A 23,127-nucleotide genomic window follows, 5' to 3' on the forward strand; every position below is an offset into this window, starting at 1 on the left:
AGTTAGAGCCCCCATTAATCTTAATCATTCCACTCTTTGTCCACCCTGTTCTATTTGCTTTCTTGTTCTTATACCCCCCCGCCACCCCAGTCGGTAAAGAATCTGCCTGCAATGCTGGAGACCTGGGTTCGATTCCTGGGTTGGGAAGATCCCCTGGAGAAGGAAATGGCAACCCACTCCAGTATTCTTGCCTGGAGAATCCCATAGACAGAGGAGCCTGGCAGGCTCCAGTCCATGGGGTCGCAAGAGTCGGACATGACTTAGTGCACTGTCTCACCCCAGAGATCCTGCCACATATACCACAAAAACCAAACATCCCCCAATGACCTTGGCCCCACTGTTCCAATCACTCCCAGGTGGGAATTCAGGCACATGTCCACAGAGGTCACAGACAACATACATACGGTTCTGTTATGTCCCATATATTACCCTTTCATGTCCCAAGGAAGACATTTTCTCTTAGAGATTTTCATTTAGTGTATCTTTAAAAAATCTTGTGTTAAACTTGCCTCCATCTTTTTCTTGGGTAAGGACAACCCAGAAATGGCCCTTTTGTGTCTGTGATGTTGCCATTCACAGCTTTCTTGATAGGCCTAGTACAATCTTGAGAACAGGGTTGCTGTATGCTGAATGTCAGACGGTAGCTCTTAGCTTTGCCTATCTTAGGTAGTTATGCTGTGCATTTTTTATTGGTGTACCATGTTTGATTTGTCCCTAATACCTTTGAAGTTTTTCTGAGAAATGAATAATGCAACATGAACTTATTAAAATACATTTTAAGCCTTTAAAAAAAAAAAAAAAGAAAAAGAAAAAGTGAGTGGTGCCCAGAAATGAAGAGAGAGGAGATCTGAGAAGAGGGCTTACAAAGCGCAAGTGCGGCAGAACAATTAAGACAACAGCAAAACCCACACGACTGGGCGACTCGGAGGCCAGAGGTGATCTGAGCAGGAAGAGGTGAGTATTCTGGTTTGAAATTCATTTTCAGCTGACTGAATTCTGGTACAAGAAATGAGTTTGAAACCTCTTCTAACTCCTACTGGGTGGACACTGAAGTTAGGGAGTCACACAAAGTAATACCCAGGAGAGAGTTTTCAATTTTCTACACAGTGCTGTGTCTGTGTGTGTGTACCCAGAAAAAGATTTTAAATAACTATACACATTAAACTGGTTCTTGGAAACTCTGAAGAAGGGACTGGGATTAAAAGTGGTGGTCATAAGGAATGCAAGCCTGAGATCTAATTTTTAATATCCTTTGTATGTAGAATTTGCTCATGTACATACTTATTAAAAACTAATTTTAAAATAGAACTTCCTACAAAGGAGGAGATAGCCTGTTCCTCGGTCTCAGAGTTGGCCATGCACACGTGTGCTCTTAAGTATTCTCAGCCAGGGTGGGAGGGTCTTGGTTCTCAGTGCAAACTATAACCTTACTGTGATTTACATTTAAAAAACTACATCTTATATCTTCCAACTGAATAATCCTAACTGAAATTATCTTCATATGAAAAAATATTTTATATCAAATTAAAATTCAAGGGATTTGAATGTATGTCAACAGCCGGCTAAATTCTTTAGAATGTGTGGCCAATACAACCTTCTCTCAGGCAGGAGGGACTCTGAAATAAGAGCAGCATCAGAAGGACGCGACATGTGGACCCTGGGAACGGGAATGCTGAGGGGTGAGCAGTGGTGACTCTCTGAATTCTTTCAGACATTTGACACAGAATGCTCTCTCTTTACTATTAAAAATCCTAACTAGATATACAAATTTATTGTTCAGTTATAAGACCATTAGTAATCAATCAAAAGTTAGTCACACCACTCATTTATTACTCTCTTCGATATAACAGAATATAATGAAGTCACATACAATTTTTTGCTAAGAAATTTTCAATACAGGGCTTAAGAGTTACTTTTACATGAAAGTCATAATTAGGAATATATATCATGATTTATACTTTTGAGTTCTCATTTGTCATGTCTAAGGATCATTTCTTTCTGATTCACACTGGAGAGGGAAAGCTTGGGGTAAAGATTAGTAGTACATTCACAAAACCCAAATAAAGACCTCTCCCTCGAAGGACCAGTGTCTAAACATGCTCCCTCCATCAAGGAACAAAAGAGAATAATCCACTTCATCTCCTGCGAGATGATGAGCTAGAGGGGACCCAGATGAGAAATACATGGAAATACCATAAAACAGATTCCAGCTGACTTGGAAGAATAAGTCGGGGTTTTTTGTTTTAATAGAGTAAGCATCCATATAAATTTAAATATAAAAATATATATCTGCACTTGGGCCTTGAATAACTTAAAATTTACAGAAAAAATTCTGAGATGAAACCATAACTATAAAAATAATTTCGTAATAGAAATTAGTAACAGTATTTCAAAGTCTATTGGTTGTATCTGAGAAAACTTTTCCTGTTAAGAGATTTCAAATAAAGAATAAGGTAAAAACTGTCAATCCCTCAGTTGTTTCTTGATTAAGAATAACAAAGAACATGTCCGCAATCTCACAAAATTTATTCTCAAATTCACGGCTGCCTTTAAAACATTTTATTATAGAAAATCTGGACATCTATAGGTAATTTACTAGATTTGAGCCTCTTCTATTTTCACTTTGTTAGTCAACCATCTCCTCTAATCATCTTGAGAGTTCATTATATCAAAGAGTAAACTGATTACTAAAAATTATGGACATCATAGCCTCAAAAACGTTGGATTCTTTAAAAACTGCACACTACATATAGGCAACAAAACAACACTTTAGAAATCATATCCCCTAGTATGGCATCACTTTTAAAAGGTTTTAAAGAGTTCGAATAAAAAATCTCAAGCACAGATCCTTCATGTTTCCCATGGACAAAATGCTATTCTTTCTATTAATTTCATTTGGCTAAGAATACATGGCCAAAATGCTCCTCGCAACCTAATGCTTTGTGGTTAAGTGATATGCTTCTAAAATCTACTCAGTGGCAATTTTTAAAACTAGTACAAAATCTTCTCTATTTAAAGCAGGAAGCTCTTTCAGAGGCCTTCTGTGACAGGCCTGCCACCTCACGCCAGGCACCCCGCTCCAAAGCGGCACGTACACTTACGGCACAGCAGCAGCTGGCAAATCACACTGTTTAAAAATACTTTCATTTTTGAAGTAAAAACATCATCAAATGAATTATTTATACAGGATTCAAAATATTTCTAATTTACAGTTAAAGTTATCATTACTAAAAATGATTAAAATAAGAGAAAAACTGCACTTATACAGGTAAATGATAATTTTCCTTGTTCCTTGGTTTCTTATTTAACTGAGAATGCGGGTTGAATTCACAGAAGCGAATGAGAGCACCCTAAGGTCAGGACTCCCTTGTGAGAGGCAATGAGAAAGAGCGAAAACTTTCACAGCTTGGAATTCGGTTGTTAAATACATCCTCTATTCTAGTCTTACAAGCTTTTCAGCTAGTAAATCAAAATCCCGTTATACACTAGGATAATATTCATGACAATTCTCTATATTTTATCTTCTTAAAATCAAAGACTCAATTCTAAAGGGTTAATAGAGGAACGACAAAGTAACTCTCTAGTTTGCATTTCCCATAATACTAAAATAAAGCTTTTTCTTTTAGTCTAGAAATGTGCTTTTTTAATACTGTGAAAAGCCTCTATGAATCTGTTTAACGTATTTATTTCTTTTCATCTATTCAGTGCCACTGGGCATAACGTGTAGCGCAGTGTGTGTTGATATTTTGCAAAGCACCACATGACTCACTGTACCTAACACACGCCATTAATCCTGTTTGGACAGCTGGGCCAGGCGTTTGTTAGCTGCATTTTAATTGTCCCATCTTTCTTCTTCTTCTTTTTATTTATCTCTATGGCAAACTACTCAGGAATTTAATGTGTTGATCTTCAAAAAGCACATTTTGCCATTAATTTGTTTTCTTTGTATTAAAATGGTACTCAGCATGTAATTTTCTTCCATAAAATCAGTATATGTTACTATTAACAATTAATCTTAAATAACAGTGCGCAGTGAATTTCTTACATGATAAAATGGTAGGTTGGCCACATGACAGAAACTGTTGGGACTTCCATAACACAAATGACAACAGCTACAAATCAACTTACAAAAATGTATTTTTTGGCATTTTCAAGATGAGCACACCGTAAGCAATAACAAGTCCTATAACGCAACACAAAGGAAATAAGACCTCTTAAGTAAATGAGCTTTGTGTTAGTCTGTGGAAAGGCAGTCCCTTTTACACTTACACTTGGATTTCACTTTTTACTAAAATATGGAATTCTCTGTAAGAATTATGAAGATCACTATGACGCTTATACTTTCTCGGCACAGCCTGCATCCCTGAGAGCTATGAGTTTTGAATAAATAATGGAGGCAACATAAGAGCTAAAAGAAAAGCAATTCAAAGTTACTTGCAATTTTTGTCATTAGTTAGTTGTTAAGGTGAATAATGGGATTTTAAAAAATAATTTGTGAATGCTCAAGTCAAAATCTGAGACTAGAAAATGGAACAGAACTGCCTAGTGGAAACTTTTGTCTGAAACAATATTTAGCCAATAACTGAGAATACAGTCTGCTACAGTGTTTTACAAAAGATAAGAACATCAAATGAAGATTTATGCAACTGCTTCAATGACAAAGTGGGAATGTTTTACTTTTAAAAGATGACCAAAATATCCTTGTACATTGAAAAATTAAGAAAACTATATGAATGGCAGGCAAGTAAAAACTAAGGAGCTAAAGTACACCCTTTAAGTCAGTGTGGGTATGTCAGTGCCCTCAAAGCTCTCACTGCTTTCAAGACTATGCCCTGGACATAAAAGCAGCTTAAAGTACGTTTTACAGATTATCAATTTTTTAAACCACATACTAAATTATACGTTTTTAAAAACATTTCATGTAGGAAAAAATTAGTTTAATATTTTCTAGACATTAAACATTGTTTTATTTAAAACAAAAACAAAAACTTCACAGTTCCTCACTAGAGGACTCAAAAGCTTAACCAGTCAGTGAAAAAAAATAAAGACTACTGTTTGGAAAGGAATATTTCTAAGCATTTGAAAAAATCAATGACCTTTATTTGAAAAAAGTGCTTGTTTTGGTACAGCCCTATATACAAATAAATTATAGAAGTAAAGGTATAAAATAACGTGGGAAGAAATAACATATTTCAAAGAGTGATCTTTTGGGAAAAGTTTAGAAGTTTAGGAAGTTTAGAAAAGACACTTGAAAAGATACAGACTTTACGTGAAAAGTTCTCATTTAAACTTACCCAGTGTTCTTGACATCACAGGCAGTGCGGAGCTCAAAACCAAGATTGACACACAATTCCCAATGATCTGTTATGAGAAATCAGGAAGGATATTGGGCAGCCACACAGTTCACGCTTAAGTAAAATCCACTCACATACTGGCAAGTTACTGTACGTTCTAGTTACCTACAGTACTTTGCTAACTTCTTGATGATACTATTCAATACAGAAAACAGAGAACCAGAAAGGTTTGCTACAGACATTTAAAGTTCTATTGGTAATTTACGGTACCTGACACAAAGAGAAAATTGCATTTTACATTACTGACAGAGGCTGCTGATTTCAAAAGGATTCACCTAACAGGCACAAAAAGAATTAATACTTCAATACTTATGATTCTGCTTTTTAAAGCCAAGACTACTGCCCAAGATATATAATATCTACTTCTAATGTAAACTAAGATGTAAAGCCAAAAAACTAGAAATCTAAAACACCTAAATTCTAGCAATTCTATTTCAATATATCCTATGCTTATTCTTTCATATAAATAAAAGATGCCAAAAGCACAGATTAGCACTTATGTTTACTTATGCTAAATATCTCAAGAAGCTATAACATTTTAAATAGACAGAAAAAGATATGTAAAAATAACATCTTCCCTTTAGAATATGCTGAAAATAAGGAAAATCTGATTAAAAAAAAAAAAAGAAGCCAGCCGCTCCTGTGATTCTTCATTGTCAGCCTGTGGGAATATTTTACAAATGCAGTCTCTATATAAGATAACAGCCTTTGTTACTCAGAAGCCAATGACATATTGTAGAAAGTCAAATTAGCCTCAGACTACAAAATGTTTCTGAATAGAACTCTTCCGTCTTGCTTTAATTATTCAAATTTGAAATACTCTGTCTCTACTACTTGTAGCAACTAAGTTCTTCCGATTTCAAACAAGCTCCCTGAAGCACAGGCAGCGCAATCACAGTTACTCATTAGCAATACGTTTTCTTTGCAGGAAAAAAGGGTCCTTTCAGGAGCCTTCTATAGCTGGTTAACAAGCTCTGTGGTTCTCCGCATTTACAAGTGAATGGACACCATCCAAATTAAACAGAGCACATCCTTTTCCCACTCATTCCGCATTTTGAAAACCTTCCAGTGTGTGTTTACGCAACTCACAAACAAATACCTAGAACCGCAAGGAACCATTCAGGGCGACCACTAAATAAAACAGTCCGCTTGTCCTGGAAGGCAAAGAGGGGCACAGCCTCCTAAGACTTAAAAGGACCTTACCTTTGTCATGGTTGTGTCGTCCTTCTTGGGAATGAAATTTCCAAAAACTCGGAGGCTGTAGAAACCGACGACAGAGGACACCATGAGATAGCTGTGAGAATCAAGGAAAAAAACTCTCCAAAGAATGTTTCCTCAAGTCCTCAACAGGCCCAGAGGAAAACAGAACAAAATGCCACTCGGAGTGCTGGAGGAAGACTGACTTGTGTTTCTTCCAGAAAAGTGTCTTAGTAAATTACCACTGTCCCAGAAAACTTATTAACAGACAGAACTTCAGTTAAAGAAAGGATACAAAATCAAAATGATTTCAAGTGCAGCTCCCACAAAACCAAAAGCAGAAAGAGAAGCATTTCCTATTCCAGGCCCCTGCGGGGGAAAAAAACACTTTTCAGAATTCAGTGACACTATTACATTTGGTTTCCCTAAAACTGCTGTTTCATAAATATAGGACAGTTGAAATTAGAAACGTTTAATACCCTGGAATAACATCTAGGCTTTCAAAGGAGAATAAAACACGGGATGAGGCTGAACTCACCAGCGAAACCAGCCACATGGTAACACTCAACAAGCTCGAACGTTTCTGTTTCGTCTCAGATACAATTTAAGTCACTTATCAAATGACATGATGTGTGTGTGCGCGCACGCGCGCGTGCGTGTGTGTGCACGCACGTTTAGTGGTGTCCAACTCTTTGTGACCCCATGGAATTTCCTAGATGAGAATACATCTGGAGTGGACTGCCATTTCCTCCTCCCGGGGATCCTGCTGAACCAGGGATTCAACCCGCATCTCCTGAGTCTCCTGCACCGGCAGGTAGATTCTTTATCTGCGTTTATTGTTAAATCCTTAATACTCTTGGGAAAAAAATCTTTAAATATAATAGTACAGTAAGAATAGAACATTAATTGTCTGAACCCGGAGGCAACATATAAAAAGTATACAACTAAAGTCCGTCAGGAGTAAGCTGAGGACGGAAGACAGGGAATGCTCGCATCCCGTTACTGCTCGTCAAAGTTTCATCCCCTAAGGAGTTCAGGGATTTAATCAGCACAGATCTTTCAAAGGCAATGCTGCACGTTGTTTCCTAAACATTCTATCTATTCTCAAAACCTACCTTTATCTGGAACTTAACAAAACAAGCAAGAAAAGCAGTATTTATTAAAAGGCCAGAAAGGCAAAAAATCATTTCCCACTGAAGTAGGGACAATGTTTTCTAAGCTTACTAATTAAAGCAACTCTCTGAATACGAACTATTATTCTGGTATCAGCTTCAATGACATGTAACAGATACACCAGGATAATTAGGAATATAAAGTCAGCCTAATGAAAAAAACAATAAATAACATTATACATATTATTTATACAACCTAATTTGTATAGGCATACAGAAGTTAGAATACTCACTGAAATTTCATATATAAATAAGGTAAGGGACAAAGAATTTGTCAATTTTTGTCCATCTTTTGAAGAAAAATAAATAATGCTAATAGAAATCTTATTAACTCGGATGGAAAACACCTTGGAAACATTCTCCGTCTCAAGAGGTGGCCTACAGGCAGGATTAAGACGCTCGGATTTTATTACACAATCATAAACAGAGCCCACCACGTGTCTGTCCCTGTCCACCAGGCACGAAGGGAACGGCACACCAGTGTATCTCGGGCTTGGACCACACCCAGTGCACACTACATGCAACTGGGTTAAAAAGCGGACAGAGGTCAACACGGTAGGGGACTCCCTGCTCCATTAGCGGACCTGTGTCTAAACAGTGACGAGGATGAGGCTGTGGGTGGAAGAGGGCTGCTCCCTGCTGCTGTCGGTTAGTGGATCAGGAACCTGGAGCAAGCTGGGAGGCTCCAGCAGTGAGAGGTGACCAGATGCTGAAGGCGCTGCGGGCAGGGAGTTAAACTGAAAATACTGCCCAAAGAATTCGCTTCTGTATCCTGGACTGAAGGAAAGGAATTAAGATAAATACTGGCTTTCTTCTGTGAGACAAAAAGTGGATCATGTGGTGCAGAGAGAAGAGGCGTGTAGGGAAGCAAAGTCTGCTACCGCAGAAGGCATCTCTCTGGCATGAGGGTCACTTCAGGCTGATTGTTTTTAAGAAACAGAAGACAGCCAGCCTTCCACTTTAGCCTGCCTCCGCTTCGCCCCGTAACTGCCTGGAAGAGTGTGGACAGAGGCCCTGGTCCACGACGAGCACTGTCGCCAGGCCCTCCAGGGTCAGGGCTGCGTGTGGTCCCAGGAACCTGGCAGGACCTGGAGACCAAAGTCTGTTCTGGGTCCCAACTGTTCACCAAACGGCTGCTTCTCCATCTCCAGGAGAACTGCCTTTATTCCCCGCAAAGTCACAAGCCCTACCCTCTTCTTCTCTAAGATGCAATATAAGCCTCAGTTACCCAACTTGTCCTGGGGTCTCGTTATTCTTACAGCGCTCCCTTATACACATAATTGAATAGTTTTCTTCTGTTAATCTGTCTCATTTCAATTTAATTCTTAGACTAGACAGAAGATCCTAGAAAGAGTTAAGGAAATTTGCCCCCCACCCCCAAAAGAATGAAAAGTCTGGAAAAGTTTTGAAGTCATTTCTACGGGGAAATGGCAAAGGTGCTAACTTCAAAAAGGTTAATAAAATGTCAAAACGTAAAGGCTACTTTAAGTATCCAAAGGTTAATAAAGGCACCTAGAAAAAGAAAGGTTTATATGAGTATTTAGTGGAAACTACTTTCCATATGGAAAATATATATAAATAGACTAACTTCTGGAATTTAATAAAATCATTAATTTTTTTAAAAGAGAAAAAATTAATAAGTCCATTTGTGAAAAGATGTACATCTGACTCCCTCCAACAACTGAACATTTTGATTCAAGTTCACACAATGTCTAACTCTTCTGAAGCATGAGTCCTTACAACCATATTTGGATCTTTTGCAAACTTCAGTTGCTCAGTCGTGTCCGACTCTTTGCGACCCCATGGACTGCAGCACGTGAGGCTTCCCTGTCCATTGCCAACTCCCAGCGCTTACTCAAACTCTTGTCCATAGACTCGATGATGCCATCCAATCATCTCAATATAAAGTCTTTATATTTCACTATTTCACAGAATATACATTTTCTTAAAGGATCACAAATATGAATTTCAGTAAAACAAAGATAAACTCTAATACAAAGTATAAAAGGAAACTCTGATACTTGATACAAGGCCCAGACAATCTAAAATAAGAAATTAGAAACAAAAACCATAGTTTATAAACACTGTTTACGAAAGCTCTTGCATAAAGAAGTTCGCGCAGCTTGAAGTATATACATACATAAGGGCGGATGCTGTCATCTACCTATTTGAAACACTCAGGGCAGACACAGAATACTTTAGCAACAGAAAGACAGTAAGTGTTTTACTTTACCCTTGTTCCCTTTGGCATTGCTGTTTCATCAACCAACAGGCAAAGAATATTACAAGCCACCAAGAGGACAGAGATGGACTACAACAGAAAAAGGAAACCATCAGTTCTGAATTTCAAAGATATTTTGCCAATATACATATATTAAAATCTCAGTAACCAACCAAATGTATGCTTCAGAATAGAGGAAAAGCAGTAAAGACCAAAATTCTACATATAAACCTGAAATAATGAGACCATAAAAATTTCAGAATAAATTCTCAAAAATCCTGCAAAGTACTGTAATCTCAAAGCTTAAGACAAAAGCTAGTAACATAGGTCCATTTATTAACCAATTTCACCAACTAGAAACCCCCAACTGCACATAGAACTAATGCAATAATTTTCATACGCTATCACAGAGTTTGAGCCGGGTATCAGCAACACCATGTCTCTTCTTAATTTTCAATTGAAACAAAAGAATGAATTTCCTGCTTTTATGAGGAAACAGATAATCTTGAGAACTTTTTAAAAATTCCCCTTAATTCTTGCTCTATTGAGTTTTTACCAAAAAAAAAAAAAAAAAAGCATACATGGATTTTAAGCCTGTTGACAGAAAACCAGTTTACCTGAAAACATTTAGCTAAGGGAATTGCCATACACAAATGCTAAAGTAAATAGAAAATAATTTGCTTTATTTAACAGCAAATAAATCCTTACTGTCTCAATGAGGAGAAGAACCATAACAGCAGGATACACCAAGTTTCTTTCCCATGCTGAAGCCTTTTTGCGCCTCTCTATTAGAAGGAAAAACAAAATATAATGAATGTTTCAGCAATTTCTAAAAATTCTCTCCAGATTTACATTTTCATTCCCTACTGCTACAACCAGAATGTTTTATTTTTACATAAATATTTTCCTAAAGCCATAAACTGTTTTTAATTTTCCTACACAAACTAATTTTAAAATCAGTTTGCTACATTAAATACAGCTCAATCCTATGAGGCTCAAATCTTAACACTGCTAAGTGAAGTGAAAGTTGCTCAGTCATGTCTGACTCTTTACAACTCCATGGACTGTGGCCTGCCAGGCTCCTCTGTCCATGGAATTCTCCAGGCCAGAATACCGGAGTGGGTTACCGTTCCCTTCTCTAGAGGGATCTTCCCAACCCAGGGATCAAACCCAGGTTTCCCGCGTGGCAGGCAGATTCTTTACTGTCTGAGCCACCAGGGAATGCTGCAAAGACATTTCAATTATTAACGAAATATATTGTGGATATACAGCTTCCTCCTGAAAATATAGTTATCTCTGTATTTTTTTTAATTTACATATTTACATTCTGATAGTTTGACACACCGGCAGAGATCTGGAGTACCGGGTAACATGGGTAAGAATCCCCTCTAATCCCGCACCTGAAGATAAACACTCCCGGTTTTCTACAGGCTGGAAGCAAAACTCTACTTCTAGTGCCTAAGTCTACCTTGTATCACCCCAATCCTTATGCCACAACTGGAAAAGCTGGATCACATTTAATTTTTTAAAAAGCAGTGTGTGTGAAGATATCAGAGAGCTGCCATGATGATGGAAGCTGAGGGCCATTCTCTGCCAGGTGAGCTGATGGGGCCTCAGTGAGCACCATGCTCCCGCGCACAGCGCTTTCCAAACAGACCCACAAGGCTGGGGAATAACACAGACGCTGAGGGCAAAGAGAACGATGCTGGAGCAAAGCTTCTAGCATGCTCAACAGAGCCAGCGAGACACAAGCAGGGCTTGGAGCTACCAAGGCAGCCAGAATTTGAGAGGCTGTGCTCACAGGGAAAGGAAAGAGCAAAAACACTCAGCTGCTTTCCCCTTCAAGGCATCAGTGGCTCAGAGGCTCAGAAGAGGAACCAAAGGGGGCAGAAGGAGGCAGAGAAGCTGAGCACTGCTTCTGTCAGGCTTACACTGCAGGAAGAAGATGGGGTCAGAGTCGACAACAGAGCAAGCAGGCTTTTAGCTGGACCAAAGACAAGCTGTACCCAAGGAGGAAGGACAAATCGGAAACAGACGAGCCCACGAAGACCGAAACCCAGTCTCAAATGACTTTAAGCCCAGACAGACTAGACTGACCTGTCTGTACTTTAACTGCCCCTACTCTAACTCTAATCAGAAGTGAAAGTAAATCCTCTCAACGAGAACAAAGCATCATGCAGAGTCGTTACAGTTTTATATGAGAAATGTTACCAGGAGGTAGGACAGAGAAAAAGAAGACAACAGAAGCAGACTTTCAGCAGATCCTGATACGGGACATACAAGAAAACAACTTTACAGCAACTATTAATAACTGATATGCTCAGTATAAGCAACAAAATGGAGAATGTCACAACTTGAATCAAGAAAAATAACCAAATGGAAATTCTAGAGCTGAGAAACACTGTGACTGAAGTTCAGGGTCAACAGATAGTTCTGACAACAGTTGTATCGTGGCTGAAAAGAGTGAAATGGAAGACAGATCAGTAGAAAACATCAGACCAAAGCACATAAATTAAAAAGGAGAGAAAACAAGAAAATTTAAGAGTGAAAACGTCCAGCATACTGTAACTGAAGTGTGAGGATATAAAAGAAAAGGAACGGCTGCGGCATCGGATGAGACGACGACCAACCGCCCAAGGGGGTGGAAGGCGTGACGCCGCGCGCTCGTGATGCCCCCCAGATCTCAAGAAGGACAAATACAAAGAAAAGAAGGGACTGAAAGATAAGAAGCACAGAAGATTACTTATCAGAAATAATACAAGTGAAAGACAGTGGAGTGATATATTTGAGCAGCATCATCTATGAAAACTCATTTTGTACACATACAACACGGCAACTAAAAAAGTGAATAAATCCAGGTTCATCCTTCCTCCAAACTAAAAGACATTCTTTATTAATAGTTCTAGGCAGACTGAAAGCTTGTAACACAGAGATTTCATAATTTTTAAAAGTATTACAGACTGCAGTAAAGTCTTTAATAAGAAACAAAGTCCAATACATAAGTCGAGGAAAAAAGGAAAAAAATGTACGATACCTAATTTTTTCTTCAGAATCTTTACATTTTCAAGTTCTTGCTCCAACTCTGTTACATTATATTCCACGGATGAAGAGAGTCCTAGTGAAAGCAAGCACATTTTAGAAGTGGAACGGCAGAGCCCAGAACAGGCAGCCTTCCTAGTTAATGAAGATACAAAAAGCACACTGCCAGTCCTGGTCACTGATAATGGAAACACAGGCTGCTGTGACCCACAGAAACATCACCCGCTTCTGTGCCGAAAACTTCCAAGTTCCTGCTCATTAAACACTGCATGGTTCCTAGAAAAAGTCTTTTCTGGTAAAATTCTTATTTGATCTATTACTAATTTTTTAATTAATTACAAAAGTATCACATGCTTGTATTAAAAAGTGAAAGAAGATCAAAATTGCCTCCTCATCATCCCACCTCCTGAACGGGACAATTTGCCAGCAGCTTGGGTGAGGCTTTCTCCATCCGCAAGTACATACTCACAGATACATATTTCATCATATTCACAGTCTTCACTATATATGTTATAAGAATAGGGAAAATCAGACATTATTTCACCACCCGCTTCCCTAGTTAATGATATGTCCATGCTCACAAACAGCCCCAACTTAACAGCCGAATAAATACTTGAGTATGGACATACGTCAATTTTATCCAGAATTATTCTATTTATGAATATTCAGGTTTTCCTCAATTTTTTTGCCACTATGAACATTCTTCTAGGCACATACAGCACATTCTGGTTTTATTATTTCTGTAGGACAGATTCTCAAAATTTAGACTGCAGAGTCAAACAATATGAGCATTTACAGTTTTAAAAGATATTTAAAGGTTACTTCCCCCTCAAATGTTGTGACTATAATAAATTATTGTAATGATTTATATTTCTAGCAACACTTCATCGTAACACATCTGATATCAAATGATTTGGCCCAACTGTAGGCTAACATAAGTGCGCTAAGCACAGTGCTCTGAGCACCCGTTTGAGGTAGGCCAGGCTAAACTGTGTTTGGTAGGTTAGGTATTTTCAACTTAGGATGGGTTTATCAGGAGGTAACCCGTCATAAGTTAAGAAGATCTGTGTTTTCCAGTCTTCCCAGCAGTGGATATTGTAACTCTTGAAGTTATGCCAGTATGAAGGGTAAATGATATTTGTTTGCGTGTTACTTTAACACGCATGCCCTATTTATATTTTCTGCTGTTTCTCCAATAATTCCATGCGTGTGTGCTCAGGCACCTAGTCATGTCCAACTCTTTGCAACCTTATGGACTGCAGTCCACCAGGCTTCCCTGTCCATGGGATTATCCCTCCAAGAACACTGGAGTAGGTTGCCATTTCCTTCTCCAGGGGATCTTCCCAATCCAGGTATTGCACCCACATCTCCTGCATTGGCAGGTAGATTCTTTATCACTGAGACACTCAGGAAGCTCATTTCTATTTTATTTACTAAATTCTGAAATGAGCAAACTAACAACCCCCCACTACAACTGTACTTTGATTGATTAGCTTTGTCTCAATTTTTAAGATATTTTCATTATGTGTTTGTATTTGGTAAGATTTTGGGGCTCCTATAAAACTGTAGCATGTCCCTCATAAATCCCACCTTTTATCATTACATCATGACCCCCACTGTCTTTAATGCTTTTCTTTATATTCATCTCCACCTTTCAGACATCATATTGATAATTTTGATTAGATCAATATTCAATGTCTACATTATTACAATACAAATTTTATCCACTGCTCACCCATGTAATATACTACCATTAGCTTTCCTTTCTTCCATAACATTCTTTTTCACTCCCAGAATTAATCTTTTTTTCCATTTGCTTAGCTTTTTATGCACTTACCACTAATTAAAAGCTAAACTTTCCTCCCAAATGTCTTTATTTCCTCCAGTAGCTTGCAAAGAAAAGATGAATGGGAGGTAATTCTTTTTAAATATCCAAGTCAATATTAAAATCTGGTTAAACATAGATTACTTTTTCATTTAAAAAATATAAATGAGGAATGACAAGGTGTGTGACTTACAGAGACTTAAATTCTCATCTTCTGTAGTCGTCAAGTAATAGTTAATGCAGGAAAATCAAGAAATCGCAAGGGAGCCTTTCCCTTTAGTGTTTACAGATTTATTATTATTTATTAGCCAGGTCAAAACTACTTATCCATCAGAACTGTGATGCCATTGCTCTACCGTCTGCCAGCTCCCAGTGATGGCGCTGAGCGGTGTGAAGCTCTTCTTCCTGCTGGGCCTGAGTGTGAACCGCTTCTCATTTCCCACCTTGTCCAGGTGTCGGGAGTCACTCTTGTGCCCCAGGCTGGGCCCTGGGTGAGCACTTTCAATCCCCGAGTTCCTGTCCTTTAGGACTGGGACATCTGCTTGATTTTGTCATCCCCTCCATCTCATTTTCTCTGCTCTCCCCACTTGGAATTCCTATTAGTTAGATGTTAGATGTCCTGAACTGGTTCTCTAATATTCTAACTCCACCTTATTTTTGCCCATTTTGACCTATCTTCTTTATCTTCCAATCCTGTAAACATATTACCATTTCTAAATTTCGCCAGCTATTCCGTTTTTACGGAACTCTGGCCCTTCTCACGGACGCGGTCCCAGCCTCTCCCAGAACACTAACGACAGATGTACTTGTACGCGCTCTTATCCTGTGCGTGCTCTGCTCTCCCCCAGCACCCTTTACTGCGTGTTTGTCTTGGTTCCTACTTTCCTGGGAGAAGTCTTCCTCTTAAGTCTGGTGAGTCTGAGTTGTCGGTTCATACTTAAGAAGGAAGCACTAAAATGATAATTTGATTTGAAACTCTACAATTGCAACAAGACTTCCTGTTGGGTGTTCCAGCGGGTTCTTCATGGGCACCCAACTGCTAGGAGCCTGGAAGGCTCTCCTGGACAGAAGGAGGCCCCAGAGAAGACTCCTCTGATCTCCTTCTCAGGGTTTTAGAGCTCAGCTGTCCCAGCAGAGAGAGCCGGGAGCCCAGGCATTTAGTCTGTGAGAACTTGTGGATCCACCACTCCCTGGCCCATGCCCAGGCCACAGGCTTCCTTTCTCTGGAAAATAGCGCCCTCTACTGCCAGGGTGGGGAAGAGGCAGTGGTCTGAGACCCTGGAGAGAGGGGCGAGATGGGGGATCAAACCCTTTCATGAGCAGGCTTCTCAGCCAGTCCTCCTGGTCTTAATTCGTCCCATTCAGCCCCACTTTGGCAGGTGTCTGCTGCTGCCACTTCGCGGACTTTCAGGGGTTATTAATCAAGGACAGATGGTGTAAGATTCAGCTTCCTTGGGTCTGCTGAATTAGTCACTTCTAAAATTCTCTCAGGTCTACTAAATTTCAAAACATTTGTGCGGCCTTCTCTGCTCAAGTTCTTCTTCTTTTAGGTCTGTGCTTGTCTGAAAACTCACCTCAAAAATAAGGAGACAGTTTCATGTAACTGGAAGTTTGCACACTGAGCGGGCTGCAAGGCGGGTGTTCTAGCAGCGTATCAGTGACACCCAGGCCCTGAGCCCCCCCGCTGCCCACAAGCTGGCTTGTGACTGAGACTGATGCCCTCCCCCCTTTCACGTGATTTTGTGATTCCTGCTTATTTTAGTTTGCTTATCATTTCTTCTTTCCCCAGCAAGTGGAATTTCTGTTTATTCTTTTCCCTCATGTTAATTTGACACTTCAGTGGTTACTTTCTCATTCTGAGCACACAGACTTAAGATTTATATTTGTTTCAACATAAAACCCTACAGGGAAACCTTACTAGGTAACTGATCCCCCACCAAGGTGAAATTTCACAATGCTTTCTAGAAACCATTCTCTCATTGCTTTCCACCCACCCCTCCTAAACCATGGTTTATGCTGAGGTGGTTTTAAAAATACTTAAAGATTATTACTACATTCTTCCATTGGTATGGAGCTACCATATCCTTAATGACTAGAAAAGTACCTAGTCACTAAATATACTACTCTAAAATGAATAAATAAGTGAATGCCTTTTTCTGTCCTAATAGGTACATGACATCTTTAGAAATGCATGAATTTTTAATTGCTATATTCCCTGCACCCTTAAGACTCCAGAGTACTCAATAATCCTTAACAGGTGATACATGGGAAGTTTAATTCTCTCTCTCTCCTTTGTAAGTGACTCTTCTATGTGAAAGCCAGTAAACCTTTTATTATCATTACCATTATTCTTAGAATTCACGAATCTAATAGGATAACTGGATCTTTTCGATTTCTTGCTAATAATCTTACCTAGGACTCCGTGACCTTTTTAATGTACACTCAACTCTTTCCTCAGCTCGCTGACTATTTCTTCTATTATTTATTTGCTTTTTTCCCTAGTTGTTCTTTTTCCTCCCTCTGGATATTACTTAGACAAGGTATATTAGCTCTGTAGTCCATGTCTGTTATTTCATTACTGATTTCCTTCTCTCTGTACTTTCCCTTCTCTCACTTGATTCCACCAGATGATTGATTCAGTTTTCAGAAGGACTGTATCATTTTCCACTGCTGCTGTAACAAACTACCATAAACTCAGTGACTTGAAGCAGCACAGACGTCTTGCCTTCCATTCCGGAGGTCAGGCGTCTAACCCAGAGGCGGGGCAGGACTGCGCCCTCTGCAGACTCCAGGGAGAACCGGCTTCTGGAGACCGCCGGCACTCCTGGGCTCGGGGGCCTTTCCTCGGGCCACTCCACCCTCTGCTTCTGCGCCACGGCCCCTTCCGTGGCCGCCTGCCTCGGCGCTCCCTCCTCATGCTGCTGTGATGGCACGGTGCCCGCCACCAGGCCAGCCAGGAGACTCGCGCCCCTCACTGAAGCCGTGCACGAGCGCTGTCCCCAGGTAAGGACACGCGTGCGCAGGCTCGGGAGGGGGGGCCTGGGCGCTTCTGCGAGACCCTGTTCTGTCTATCACGAGGACTACCTCATCTCTGGTCTACTAAATTTTAAAACTTGTCCCCACATGCTAGGCAGTCTTTTTTCTGCTCTAGTGGTATCTCTTCGATAAACTGTACTGCTCTGGGGGGCTGAGTACGAATTCTCCTTCGTCTCTCCCAACAGCTGACTTCAATCAGAAGCACGGTCTCTAGATGCTCACCTTGGCCCTCACGCTTAGTCCTGAGCACACACCACGCCCAGATCTGCTGCTCTTGCTCCCTCATCCCTCTCCGGGCAGACCGGCCCTCAACCAGTGACAGACATCTGCAGGGCCAGTAACTGGAGTTCTAGGAGACTAGGGATGAACCGGCGAAAATACCGACTTGGGAGGAAGAAGACTCAGTGCTCTGGTGTCTCTCAGGCTACAAACAGTACTCCTTTCTTAAAGGCAGAGACTCAGGAGAGGGTTCAGGCCAACGGCACAAGGCACACGGCACACTAAGCCCTCCTGTGGAACCAGAAAGCTCCCGTCTCACCTGGGTTTCCAGCAAAGTAAGGACCGTCCCCGCTGCACTTCCGTTCCCACCACTGCCCATCACTAAAGAGACAGAAATCCAATCCTCTCCCCTTGGCAGAACCTGAGCTCTTGAAAGCACTAAAACGTTATACACTATTTCCAGAACGAACGAGTTTTTTTTGCTCCCCAGTATGTAGTTGATTAGAGAATGGGGAGAAAGATAGTAGAGAGGTACTCAGGTAGTGTCCCCCCAAACCACTACACTGCTACTGCAAACCCAGAGCTTCCTGCAACCAAAGCAAAAGACAGACACTTAAGTTACAGAATTAATGGATACTTCTGTATAACAAAGAGATTTACAGTAAGACGGCACAGCATTATAAGATTTTCAAGTATCTTTGAATTTAATAGTCTTAGAGGTAAAGAACATTTTACTTTTCATTCCATTTCTTTATAAATTATATGGTATGCATCTGTAACTAATGCTCATTTAACTTCTTCACCTAATAAATTACAAACACAATCCCAAACTATGTTTCATCCCCTATGCTTGTAAAGAAAAGCATAATTCCAGTAACCAGTTCACTGCTAGAAATAATAACCTGATTATTATTCAGAATTTTCAAAGGGAATCAGAGTAGATAGTATTCCTGCTGTTAACGTAAAATTAAAAGACATAAATGCCTACTTTGTGGGTGTGATATCTAAAAAGCTCAGTACAGATGTACAGGCCAATCAAAGTTTTCAAAGGAAAATAACTAAAGTGATGTTTCTGTAACACTGTTTTTATTTTTTTTGATGACACAATGCTAGACACACAATAGGTAGTTAATAAACACTGAGTGACCTGCACACTAAAATCAAGAATACAATCTTATTGTCCTTAAAAGAAATCATGGTTTCACTAAATGACTAGATTTTCATCTGGAATAATACAAGTTTAAAGACATCACCGCCTTTTACTGTATATCTCATTACCTACGTGAGAAAAGTAAGCTTGTTTGGGCAGAATATTCCGGTATAAAAGGAAACGATGGCTCTTGTAAGGAGCCATGACACACCACAAACAAGTACTGGAATGTTATACAAACTTAAGTTATACCAACAAAATCACCAAAATATCCTAAAGAACTGTATTATCATTACTTTATTTCAAAATGAATCTAAAATGTTCAATGTCAGCATTGTCTAGTCAATAACTCAAATTGGTAGACAAAACCTGTTTGGACTAGTCATGAAAAATAAAAAGGGATTCTCCAAGAAAACCACAAAGCAGCTCATTTAAGGTCAATTTAACGGTATTATTCTGTTTTCCTTCCAGCCTCAACATAAGACTTCACTACCTCAAAGGGAATTGTAAGGGCATCTATTTGCACTCCCCCTGGGTGATTGGCAGTTCACCACCAATTAGTTCAAAATCACACTGTTACTAGCATGCAATAAAACAACACCTTTCATCTTCTTACACAGGTAGGAAGCCCTTCAGAGCCAGCAACTTTGATCAAATGAGTATTTTTGATCCTGCCCCACCCGTCTCTTTGGATTCAGGAAAACTAATAGCTGAAGGCAACTTTTCCCAGCTTTATTCTTAAGCTGAAAAACTAGTGTGGCATTGAAAATATTTTCCTCCCAAGATAACAGAATTTCCCAAAGTCCTGCATTTCAACCATTAAGCTGTCCTCACACCTTTTCTTAATATGTAAGAGAGCCTTAACTGCCACATATTCATATATTAAAGGACAGACACTATTTACGGTACGATATATAACATTGCATTTCTAAAAACCAATATAAATCTCCAAATGATTATGTGAATAATTCAAAGAATATGAAGCAAGAAAACAATCTCCCTAAACAAATCAGTAGGGAGGCCTGGCGTGCTATGATTCATGGGGTCGCAAAGAGTCGGACACGACTGAGCGACTGAACTGAACTGAACTGAACTGAAACAATCCAGGGTCGTAAACTTAGTCTCCATGATTACTACTTGAAAACAGATGCCTCTAGTATGTATTGTTTCATTTAACCTTTAAATTTAGTGTATAGACAAAAGAAAGCTAGTTATAAAATCCATTATCTAAGCAATTCTTTAAAATTTTGATTATATTTAGTACTTTGAACTGACCAAAGTTATCTCTGTCACCAAGAATGTGAGGTCCCTCAAATACTTTTCATTATTCCCAGTCACTTAGACAAACGCGTTTGTTGTTAAAACCCAAGACTCCTAATAATTCATAGAATGAACAGTCTCCATCCCCTAAGCAAACACCAATTACTATACACCATAAAGCCACTGGTGATTAGACAGACCCCACAAAGCTTTTGAAAACTGAAGCCTGGACATGCAATCTCTAAAACATCCACCTGGGCATGAACAAACACCATTACCATCTACAGAGGAGACAGACAAGTCATACGCTCAAAAACTCTACTTCCATTTCTATTCCATTTGCAATGCTAGCATTTGTTAAAATAGTTTGTTTACTTCTGACATATGCACAAAAATATGGCTAGTTACTGAACCAAGTAATATGAGATTTTTTTATATCCAACACAATTTTGAAAATGCAAAATACTTTCGTTATAAACTGATCACAGGCAATATGCAGAATATTAAACAACTTTAGGAACATTATATGAAACTGTGTACAATGAAAGGTTTGGCCCTTTTTTTTCCTACTTTAGCTACAAGGTGGTGGTGTACCCTAAGCCAGATAAGGTGTTAAGATTACTTTACACGTTACTCTTGGGAACACCATCATAATCTGGGTGTGGTTACACAAGCAGCTCATGTGCATTAAACTCACCTCCTGCTAACAAACCTGGGTCGTCTACACAGAGCGATCTCTCTCTCTCAGAGAATACATACTTGACTCTTGAATTATTCCCAAGTATTCTCCAGCTACTGGTACTGTATCTCTTCAGTCACCTCGTCTCATCCCTTCTTCATCTCACTATTTGGGCCATATTTTATTGTCATGGAAGTGATTCTATGGCTCAAGAAGCTGAATAAATTGTTAACAAGATGTCTCCTACAGTTTCAGACCCTTGGACCCAAATGTTGGTGTCTTACTAAAAGAAACCATTTAATTAGTATTACCAGTAGAATTAATATTCTTTTCTGGGGCTTCCCTGGTGGCTCAGATGGTAAAGCGTCTGCCTGCAATGCGGGAGACCCCGGGTTCGATTCCTGGGTCAGGAAGATCCCCTGGAGAAGGAAATGGCAATCCACTCCAGCACTCTTGCTGGAAAATCCCATGGACGGAGGAGCCTGATAGGCTACAGTCCATGGGGTTGCAAAGAGTTGGACACGACTGAGCGATTTCACTTTCACTTTCTTTCACTTTCTGTTAGTTCATAAAGTCAAGATATTACTAAATCCTTTCTTCTGTCACAGTATTGCCCCCAAAGGGGTCATTCAGTGTCAACAATCTTTGCCATGTATGTTCTTGACGAAAGTCAGTATCTGATCAACTTCAGACTGTCTACTACTCCCAGAGTCTGGTAAATCTGCGTTACTCTTACATCAGTGGTATAACCAACAGAATAACCATTGCAAGACTATAAAAGAATGCTGAGGGGAAGTCAAGATGAAAATAGCACAGAGGACCTGAGATGAAGCCCAGCGCGTCCTTACATCACGGAGGGTGGCGTGTGAGAGACCTCACACAGCCAACCACGCTTCCCGTGACGACGGGAGAGCCTCTGACAAGACGCCGCCACTCTGGGCAAGCACAGACTGCCTGGTAAACTTGGCTGAGGGATAAACAACAAGATTCTAGAACTACAGGTTACTAAGTTCCACAAAAAATGAGGATGTGTGGGAGTTTTTTTCAATCTTTTACTTTTCATAATACAAAGATACAGCAAAAATGAAATCAGTACATCTTCTGTGCTCTTAAGAATAAAGAATTAGTACAAACCTCAATGGAAAAAGCTTTTAAAAAGATTAGAATGAAGCAGGAAAGTAATTGCCACCAAAGGTGATATACTAACTTTTTATCATGAAGATGAAAACAGTACATAAAAAATGGAATTGAATCATTAAGTTCAAAGGCTATAATATTTTAAAATAAATCACATTAAAAGAACTGTGAAGGTTTTGAACTTAAACAACAAAAAATAATTCCTGTTCATTAGGTACTTCTAAAGTTACCCAGTACACCCATAGGCTATACACACGAAAGCTAATTATTTCAATTAATGCTGCTGTGCAACTTAAACATTTAAACAGGCTAATGTATATGTATCTTAATCCTGGGAAGGAATTACAAAAGATTTTCTACCAAGATTAATGTAATGGGACTTTCTGTTGGGCCACTCTTCAGGGGTCCTGGAGTAGAGATGGGCTGTGACTGCTCCGATTTCATGGCTTAACAATGAGGGAAAATCGCTTTCTTTCTTTTCCTTCACTGACACTAAACACATGGTCTCCAGCTCCCCCATCTTGGCTCGTCTCCAGAGGTCTCTACAATGGGCTTTCTAAACACTGTTCCATGCAGTGGTTTTTTATGCCCTCACCAAATTTCACTTCTTCATTCTTCACATCTATGGTAAAATGACATAGCACTGTGTGAGCTTTTCATCTGTCCACTTACTCCCAGCCCACCACGTGCCTGGTGGTATCAGAGGATCAGGAAGAAAACCAGCATAGAGCCCTGCCTGCTGAGTTCCTATTCCAGGCAGGGAGAAGGGCAGTATGAGAAATGAGCAGTACATCAGTGACCAGAGAGTGCTGTGCAAACAAGGGGAAGGAGAAAAGAA

At 39.6% G+C, this 23,127-nt stretch overlaps 1 protein-coding gene across 2 annotated transcripts in view; it reads right to left on the minus strand.

Moving 5' to 3' along the window:
- LMBR1 (limb development membrane protein 1) overlaps positions 1-23,127 on the minus strand; it is a 133,338-nt gene that overhangs the window by 23,957 nt on the left and 86,254 nt on the right. For both annotated transcript variants that reach the window (XM_055591375.1, XM_055591374.1), the window contains exons 10-15: positions 12,979-13,059; positions 10,653-10,729; positions 9,957-10,034; positions 6,847-6,920; positions 6,558-6,648; positions 5,295-5,361 (exon numbers count right to left, since the gene is read on the minus strand). In XM_055591375.1, the coding sequence (XP_055447350.1) occupies positions 5,295-5,361; positions 6,558-6,648; positions 6,847-6,920; positions 9,957-10,034; positions 10,653-10,729; positions 12,979-13,059 (468 nt within the window). The remainder of the gene's footprint in view (positions 1-5,294; positions 5,362-6,557; positions 6,649-6,846; positions 6,921-9,956; positions 10,035-10,652; positions 10,730-12,978; positions 13,060-23,127) is intronic.

The sequence above is a fragment of the Bubalus kerabau genome, chromosome 8 (assembly GCF_029407905.1).
Source record: "Bubalus kerabau isolate K-KA32 ecotype Philippines breed swamp buffalo chromosome 8, PCC_UOA_SB_1v2, whole genome shotgun sequence".
Classification (NCBI taxonomy): Eukaryota; Metazoa; Chordata; class Mammalia; order Artiodactyla; family Bovidae; genus Bubalus; species Bubalus kerabau.